Genomic DNA, 9,835 nt, shown 5'->3' on the forward strand with positions numbered 1-9,835 from the left:
GGGGCCTGGTGATTCAAAAAGACCTGGAGCTGGAATCCTGGGCCCTTTAAAGCACCACCAGGAGGACCGGTAGGGGAGGCTAATCCCCAATCCTGCCCTCTCTGCCCCTAATGGAAGCGTGGAGCTGCCCTCCCACCCTACCACACACCTTGTCCAGGGCCCCAGCAATTGTGTCTCTCCCTGAGCAACCGGGATCTGATTGCCAGCAATTGAAAACTTGGCAACCCTGAGTGATCCTTTCCTGGTGAATGCGCCCGGTTGAACTAATCAGCATTTTCCAACCAAAAAACTGTTTTATCAAAAATTCCCAACCAGGAATTCTCTATTGGTAGTAATAGAAGCTTAACTAGACTAGCTCACTTTTGTCATTTTTATGAGTAGGACCCTAGCAGATTCATGGTTCATTTTGGTCAATTTCATGGTAATAGGATTTTTTAAACAGTAAATTTCATAATTTCAGATATTTGAATTTGAAATTTTGTGGTGTTATTGCTGTAGGGGTCCTCACCCAGAAAGGAGTTGTGCGAGGGTTGCAAGGTTATTGTAGTGGGGGTTGTGGCATGGCTACCCTTACTTCTGAGTTACTGCCTTCGGAGCTGGGCAGCTGGAGAGGAGCAATTGGTGGCCAGGACAACAGCTCTGAAGGAAGAGCTGCTGCCAGCAGGAACCACACAGAGGTAGGGATGGTATGGTAAGGTATTGCCATCCCTATTTCTGCACTGCTGCCTGCAGAGCTGGAACGTTAGGGTACATCTAGACTGTGCAGAAGATCAACCTGGTCACGGTCAATCTTCCGTAGTTCAGTTTAGTGTGGGTGGAAGAGTCATGTGAAATCACACTATCTGGGATCAGCAGTCGACCCCCGTATTCCTCAATATCGCAAAGAGTAAGGGAGGTCAACGGGAAAGTTTCTTCCATGGACCTCCCTCTGTGAAGATGGCTAGGTAAGTTGATTGTAGATAAAGTCGATTCTAGATGCACAATTGCTGTACCTAGGACTGTGTATCTGCAATCGAATTATCTGCCTAGTGTAGACAAAACTTTAGTCAACATCTGCTACTCTCCAAGTTCCCAGTGCTGAAAGCAGCAGTACATAGGAAAGGACAACGTGGGTATGGTGTTGCCATCTTTATTTCTGCATTGCTGTCCCCAGGGTGCTGCCTTCCTAACTGGGCACCCAGCCAGCACAACAACCACTGCTGTCAAGTTGCCCAGCTCTGAAGGCAGCACAGAACAAGGGTGACAATACTGTGACCCTCCTAAAATAACTTGTTATACTCCTACAACTCCTTCTGCTTGAGGACCTCAAATGTGAGAAACATTGATCTCCCCAGTGACATCTGTATAGTATAGAGTGAAAATACGCAAGAGGCCAGATTTCACAGGAGGACACCAGATTTCACTGTCTGTGACACATTTTGCTTAGCTGTCAGTTTGGTAGGGCTCTAATTATGAGGTACCAGATGGAATAAAAGTAGGTTATTTACATGTACAGTAGTATTTAATAATGTAAGTCCCAATCCTCTCCCTGCCCATGATATGGCCCAGAGACCATAGCATGTTATCTACCATTATTCATACAACTTCCACGCTCTGTACTCCTGGGTACCACACTTAGTATCTCAATATTGGATAAAAGCTTCAAATTCAAACTTGAGCTTATATAAATGCTGTCATCCTTCCACCATGACAATAAGAGACAGAACCCCACCATCTCTACTGCCAATATTCTACAAGACCCTACAGTGTAAGCCTGGGAACCCACTGTCTGTAATATAGTCCAGAAGTGTGAGCATATCATTAGCATGCAAAAAAGCTCATGCCGCTTAGCTTTGTATCATGCAGACATTTTATTAGTGCACTCTTACTTTTTGTGCCAAGGACATTAATAAAAATGTTAAACAAGATTGGTCCCAAGACTGATCCTGGAGAAACAGCACTTGTAACCTCCCTGCAGCTTGATAGTTCACCTTTCACTATCCTCCACTGCACTCCTCCCTTTAACCAATTCCTTGCCCAACCTTTATTTCAGGTATTAATCCCCATCTTTTCCGATATCCCAGGTGGAACTGTATCAAAACTGTACTGAAATGCAGTCCGACTAGAAAATCGGTTAGACCGAAAATAGAAAAAGATCAGATTGGTCTTGCACACTGTATCTTTTAGAAAACTGTAACCAATAACTGGTTACCCTTATGCCCTTAAAATCTGTTTTAATACCTTGCATGCTGCTGAGGTCAAACAAATGGGCCGCTAGTTCCCACATCGCTTTTTCTCCTTTCTCAATTATCAATGTCACAGTTTCTTAGTGTACTAGGCTTAATTGGCTTATATAACTAACTTACTTTGATCTGTCTTACTTTTGATCTGTTTTCACTTCCAGTCACTTAAATTCTACCTTTTATGGCTAACAAAAACACTTTCATCCACTTTCAAGCACAGTGTAAATAGTTGTTCCCTGGAGGTGAGGGAAACCGCAACTGTGCATCTCTGTCATTCATTGATAAAGAGGGCTGTGACCTTATGAGCTTTCTCTGCATTAAAATTTTGGACAGAGTAAAACAGATTTATTTGAGGTTTTGTTCCCTTTGGGGGTTGTGTTCCTGGGTGCGGGCAAGACCCTATGTCTGAGCTAACCCTGAGCTGAACTGGTCCAGCATCTTGTGTTGATCTTCTAGGGGGTGTTACCCCCAATTCTGTGCCTTTCCTGGGGGAGACAGGAGTTTCTGGTCCAGGAGGATCAGGTGGTAAGATGCCCCAGAGGGCAGGTGGGCACGCTCAGAGGCATGATTCACACACTGGGTGTCAGTCCCCAGAGGACCACAGTGGCCCAACCCATCACAATAAGTACTACAGTTGCAATTCTCCAGTCAGAGATTATGGCTCTTGAGTCTGAGTCATTAAAAATCCTTGCTATTGGGCTTCTGATGTCACATGCCAACACTGTCATAGTCTATTGGATGAAGATTAATCAAGCCCCTCATTTTGGTCCCATTAATTGTAGTCTGGCTTCTACCTCAAGTACAGTAATACCTACCTCAGTATCACTGTTCACATTAACTGCCTTGCCATTGCTCCCAGCTCCTCATTATTCTCATTCAAAACTGAAGCGAAGTGCTCATTTAGGTGTTGGGCCATACCTAGGTTATCTTTAATCTTCACCCCATCCTCAGTACTCAGCAGTCCCATTCTCTTTCCTTGTTTTATTCGTGTTTATATGTCTGATATAAATTGTGATTGGTTTTAATTTCCTTTGCAAGGTCCAACTCTTGAGTGGGTTAGGGCAGTTCATGTTTTTTCCTTTCACTGTCTGACTTCCAAGAGGGAGCTCTCCTTGTTCCAGGCTTTCTACTTTCTCTCAATAACCCTGTTTGAGATGCTTTTCCATTCATTTTGGTCTTCAGCCCTTCCCTATGTCCACCCCCGCCACATCCCTGGCCACCCAGCCTTGAGTTGCAGGCTTCAGATAGCTTCTGCTTTGAAAAAATTATCCAAGCCCCCTGCACAATCAGATCCTTGTATGATGACTCACTGTGTGGCTTTAGATTAATCCCCTGGCACCAGCGTGGCAATTGCCATGATGATGGTAGCAGTGGAAGACACAGTGGTGTTGAAAGGAAGGCAGCATTTATGTTCACAGTAGGGTGGTCCTGTGATTTGTCTCAGTCACCACGGCTGCATCACAGAAATGTTCTCCTGGCATTACAAAAGTAAGCTCATGTCCTGTCTCCCACACTCTTCTGATCAGTCTTCTTTATTCAGTGCAGGAAGCAGTGGCAGGCACAACGCTGAGTCTTGGTACTAACACAAGTGGCTTTGGACAAGGTGTTCATTGTCTTGCCCTGACGTTGCTCCTCCTGGTTGGTCAGTCTTGAGAATTACAAGTCCAAGGCATCTTTATAAAGAAGCTATTGAGGCATGTGTAGCTCACACAACCCTTCCACCACCCACAGAGAGTTGCTGCTGGACACTGCCTCACAAAGCCAAAATAATGTGCAACCGATTTGTTGGGACCTGGAAACTTGTCTCCAGTGAAAAATTTGATGATTATATGAAAGAATTGGGTGAGAAATGCTATTTTATAAGCTTTGTTTGGGAATGTCTCTTCTTTCAATGCTTGGTCCTGGAAAATGTCTTCTTCCTGGACCTGGGAATTCTTCACTCTGGTTATATCAGTGGGATAGTGGTTTTTTGTTTGGTTGGGTTTTGTTCCATTTTGTTTTTTGTTTTTCAATTTCAGCATCCTAAAATGAAATGGAGAAGTAATAAATTACTACTCAACCAATCTGTATCTCTGATTCCCATTTAATGAGAAATGAAAAAAACCCATAATTTTTGTTCCCCTTGCATACACGATTAAAGTTAGAACTTACAATCACTTACTGTGTTCCGTCATCTTGTGATGGTGCTTCTCTCTCCTGACACTCAGCTTCCTTGGGTCTAAATCCGTGAATGAATCCAAGCGTTACTTAGAAATGCTGGAAAGGAAACAAATTAGGCATTGTGTTTTTGGTTTAATAGTGGCTTCATAATTTTATAATGACTGCACTGTTGCTATGTGAATTATTCTCTTGAGACCTTAATTTCTTTTACTTTAAAGGCTAAAAAGAGTAGCAGAGTGAGTCCAATTGACTAACTAAAATAAATTGTGGGTATAAATTCAGCTAGAGAGATTTTTTGTGAAGATAGCAGGTCTTAAGGAACTGATTTCAGCACTGAATATTTGCAGTGACTAGCCCTGTACTTTACAAGTACTTTCATATGTATTAACTTGCACGGAATATAGATGTTACAAAGATGTTAACTATTATTATCTCCATTTTACATTTAAAAAACTGAGACACAGCAAGTCAGAGGCTGAATGGGGAACAGAAGTCCCAGACTATTGCTCTAATTTGTTGGCCATGATGTGAGATGTATCGAGATTCTGTATAAAGAGCCTTGCAGATAACACACGTTCGTAGCTTTCTGCTCCCACTCACTCTTACATTTGAATTTTTCTCCATTTGACATTTTTAGTTTTCACCTATGCATACACATTCCAGAGACAGTTAAGTGTTGTAACTATTTTTCCATGAGATATGCTAAATAAAAATATCTCACTTTATCTCTTAGGCTATGTGTACATCACAGCCTAAACTTGAAACAAAGTGCTATTTCAAGGCATCCTTTACTCCTCCTGCAAGGAGGTATACAGGGATACTGAAATAGCCCGTCCGTTATTTCGAAAACTGCTTCAATATGATGGGCATTGTGTCAACGACATGGCATAGTTATTGTGGGATACCACCGGTATCCCGAAATAGCTCTGATGTGTAGACGTAGCCTTGTAGATTTCATGTTGTGAAGTACAAAAAGAAATTCACTCAGTTCTAGAAAATTAGATTCTCTACTACAACTGGTTGAAAAAAAATTGAATTTTTAGATTTTTGACTACTAAAAACTAAAAAGCAAATGCTTCAAAAATACTTTTGAGAAAAATGTTCCCTATTCACCACCAGCAATATTCTCTATACAGGTGCAGTGCAGATTAATAGCTGTCTGGGTGCCTGCCTACCTAAAAATGCACAATTTGTGTGTAGCCAAGCATATCTTTGTTTTTAACTAGGCATACAGCATGAGTCCAGTTATTTGAATTCCTTTTTTCAGAAAATCTTAGTTATCTAAATCCACATGTCCACAAATCACCTTCTGTTAATTAACCAGAAACTAATAATTTCTAAATTAGCCTTTTAAAGATCTTAGTGCTTATCAACAACTTCATATTTTTACAGTGGTTCCAAGCAGTTACCTGGAGTTGTTAATACCAAATCCAGTTTCAGCAGCAACAGCAGTCTGGCAAAGCAAATTAGATTATATTTAATTTGAATGAATCAGAACTACATTATGTCCACAGTAGTTTTAATTCCACTCAGCAAAGTTGTTCTGTTTCTCACTCTTTAATAAAGTACAAACAAATTAAGTAAACATCAAAATTACTCCTGTCATTCCCTGTGTTACAACTTCAGTGAAACTGCAGCTCAAAATAACACTTCCATTTATCCCCACATCTGGCTCTCCAAAGCTTACAGAGGTGCCCTAGCCCGTTCAGTTAACTGACGTGTACTCTGTGTACATGGGACAGAGGAGTGCTTCTGCCTAGGAAATGCAGTTTTGTGCAGCTGCAGAACAAGTGTCACTTTCCAACGGAGAAATGGCGGGATGTATTTAAGAAGAAATTACACTGATGATCTCTAAAGTGACAAGGAAGTTCTTGCTTCATTGACTAAATGTTTTAGAGAGTTTGTCTGTCTGTCTGTTGAATCAGGAACTCTGCTAAATGGTAAGAGCTGGGACCACCAAATTTGGTATACAGCACCCTTTTATCCTAACTTAAAGCAACATAAGGGTTTGGTTGTGTCAGGAAAATGGGATGTACCTGGAAGGGGATTGCTTCTCATAAAACCTTACAGAAAAGAGACAGAATCAACAGGCAAGTGAAAAGGGCTGTCTGGGGATGCATCCCCTCTGACCAGGACTGTCCCAGCCCTCATTATCCCACCCTCTGGGTGCTCTTTAGGAGAGCTGGAGTGACTGAAGCCCCCACCCAACACACACAAAAAAATTTGCACAATGATATTGCTGGCTGTTCCCATTCCTCACTATTAGGGAGCAGGGGGAAAGCTCACAAATTTAACTTGCGTAAAGGATCCAAGCAATGCCAAGAAAATGCACTAGGGAGTATAATGGTATTTTGTCTCTGGTTTGCAGGAGTGGGCTTAGCCACCAGGAAACTAGGTGGACTTGCCAAGCCCAATGTGATCATCAGCATGAAAGGGGATGTGATAACCATCAGAACTGAAAGTGCTTTCAAAAACACAGAGATCTCCTTCAAATTGGGCCAAGTGTTTGACGAAACCACCGCAGATGACAGGAAAACCAAGGTGAGAGTACCGATTTCCTGCAGAGGGCTTCTGTTCTGCTGGATAACAAATGGGAAGAGGTTTTTTTATCTTTAATGACCAACTTGCAAACCGTCAGTGAACAGCACCATAAGAGCAAATGTTGTGCTGCAAACCACATCTCTGAATGTGCTATGTGTTCTGAGGATGTGGAATTTGCCAAACGTTAAGTAAACTCTCTATCATATGCAAGGCTCTGGGAGACTAGGCACATTTTGACTCTTTCGTTGGGTCTTTGCAGAGTGTCGTAACCTTAGAGAAAGGTGCACTTGTTCATGTGCAGAAGTGGAATGGCAAAGAGACCACAATAAAGAGAAAATTGGTGGATGGGAAAATGGTGGTGGTAAGTGACTGAATATTGCTAACTGTAAATCACTGAATACTACAAGGATATAGACCACAATGTAATAGTTTAAATCTAATTATGCTGTCAGTTTCCACCTTCTCTTTGGTTTTGCTTATGATAGAAATAGTTAGAGGATAGAGGGAGAAATAACTTTAGGACAAAAGTGGGGATGAAGTAAATATTATATTCCACACACACCAGAAGAGCCAGCTCCTCCACATGGGGGTGAAGTTACGGGTGAGATTGATTCATAGGATATGACAATACTTACAAGGGGGTTCAACATGCCGCAATCAATCCTCCAGAGTTTGATTTTGCTGCATCTGTGAAGACGCAGTAAAATCAATCTCTCTGGGCTCACCCATCAACCCTGGTCCTCCATGTGATCTCATTGAGTAAGGGATATCAAAGCGAGCCCGAAAAGCCCCAATCTACACAAGGGCAGGAAGTCGATCGTGATACGTTGGTTCGAGTTACCTAATGGTGTAGCTAGAATGGCATATCTGGGATTGACTTTCTGCCCTTGTATAGACCAGGCTATGGACTTGCAGATTTTAGAGCCCGATGGGATCATTGTTAACATCTATTTTGATACCCCATATAACACAGGCCAGAGGACTTCCCTGAATTAATTCTCACTTGAAGTCCAACAGCTGTTATTGCACTAGAGCAGCTAGTTTGCAAAAACATCCAGTCTTGATTTAAAAATTTGCTTTTGATAATAAACCCACCACAATATTTGCTAAATTGTTCCAGTAGTTAATTTCCCACCTTCTCCACTGTTAAAATTGTGTGCCTTAGTCCTACTCTACATTTATCTATTTTTGACTTTCAGCCATTGGATCTTGTTATACATTTGTCTGTAGAATGCAGAGCCCTCTAGTGTCGAATTTCTGCTCCCCATGAAGGTACTTATGTGATCAAAGCACCTTTTGCCTTGTCTTTGATGATCTGAACAGACTGAGCTCTTTGAGTCTTACTAGAAAGCCATGTTTTCCAACCCTTTCATAAGAGTGGTATGAGGACACTTCAAGTGTTAGAAAGTTCTATGTAGAGCCTGCCATAGTCTTTGGACGCTCCTTTGGTTTATTGACAACTTACGAATATTAGGTGGTTCATCAATCTCCTTGCAAAAAAAAGTTTTTTTCCATTGATAGGGACACACTCACAATTGAGTTACACTTTGAACTCTCCGCGCGGAAGGGGGGACATTTTAAAAAAAATGAAAGCAGTAATGTAACCTCTGTTAAGCTTACCGTGAGCTGATACTGCTGTCCTTGCAAAAATACTGATGAAGGAAACATGTTTTCTTGGAAAAAATTTGAAATCTGTGACTAGCTACAACTTCACATCTTATTTTATGAAGTATTGTTTTCTTTAAGCACTCTTTTAAAGGTGTGTTGCTGTTGACATAGTATCATTTTCCATGTGGAAGATCAGAAATACTTTTGCTATGTGGGGATCTATATAAATTAACTAAATAATATGTAGGAAATATGTCTATTGATTTAATTCCCTATTGGATTAGATACTTACGCACTGTCCTTTAGATGCTTCAATTAACCCTTTTCTTTTTTTTATCTTAGGAATGTGATATGAAAGGTATTGTCTGCACTCGTATCTATGAGAGAGTGTGAGAAATTCCATCTCTACACTGGCCTAGAACTGGCTTGTACAACCCAGCTTAGATCTAAGAGCAAAGTCCTATCTATTGTGTACCCTTTTTTATTTCCTTCATCAGGAAAAACTAAATTATTAAGTCATATTTGACAGCTATAATGTAACTAATCCAATGTATTGTGGTGGTTAAATAAAAGCTTCCCGACATGTGAAATGCAGCTTTTGTCTGTGTCATAAAATGGTTTTGGCTTCCTTTATTGGAGCTTGCATGCCTCTTCTTAGGGTTGATACGCTGCACAGAAGATAATGATGCTATTTTCCTTGATGTACGGATGAACAAGACTGTGTTTGAAATGGTACAATACAAACTGCAAGGCCCTGTCTTTCTCTGGAGGTGTTCAGACACTTTTACTGAAAGCAACCTATCTGGAATAATCCTAATTTTGTGGCTTTGATATTATAGTCTCTCAAGTGGTTTTACTGTTGAACAGTGCACATAAGAATATTGTCCTTACCTCAGAAGGGCGTGCATACAATGTAGAGTGGCTGGGCTTACTGAAGAAATTGCAGTACATTAGAATTACCACATCATTGCTTCATGCCAAAATTTTAATCTGATCTCACATGATTTATACCTTTAAATGTGGTATTTTTAGCATCTTGACCAAAAAGGTTTCCTGCAAGGGGGGTAAAAAGCATGTTTCTTCAGTATTTCTCTCTCTGGGAAGGAATAGTAACAGAGAGGGAGCCGTGCTAGTCTATATAGTAGCAAAACAAAGCAGTCAAGTAGCACTTTAAAGACTGACAAAATAATTTATTTTGGTCTGTTGGCCTGTTGGCCTGAAGAAGTGGGTCTGTCCCACGAAAGCTCACCTAATAAATTATTTTGTCAGTCTTTAAAGTGCTACTTGACTACTTCTTTGTTTTG

At 41.1% G+C, this 9,835-nt stretch overlaps 1 protein-coding gene across 1 annotated transcript; it reads left to right on the top strand.

The window, feature by feature from the left end:
• Positions 1-9,125, top strand: LOC142009256 (myelin P2 protein). Its single transcript, XM_074987031.1, has 4 exons — positions 1-4,064; positions 6,751-6,923; positions 7,183-7,284; positions 8,874-9,125. The coding sequence occupies exons 1-4, from the start codon at positions 3,992-3,994 to the stop codon at positions 8,922-8,924; spliced, it is 399 nt and encodes a 132-aa protein (XP_074843132.1). The 5' UTR covers positions 1-3,991; the 3' UTR covers positions 8,925-9,125.
• Positions 9,126-9,835: the final 710 nt, after the last annotated feature.

This window comes from Carettochelys insculpta, chromosome 2 (genome assembly GCF_033958435.1).
Source record: "Carettochelys insculpta isolate YL-2023 chromosome 2, ASM3395843v1, whole genome shotgun sequence".
NCBI lineage: Eukaryota > Metazoa > Chordata > Testudines > Carettochelyidae > Carettochelys > Carettochelys insculpta.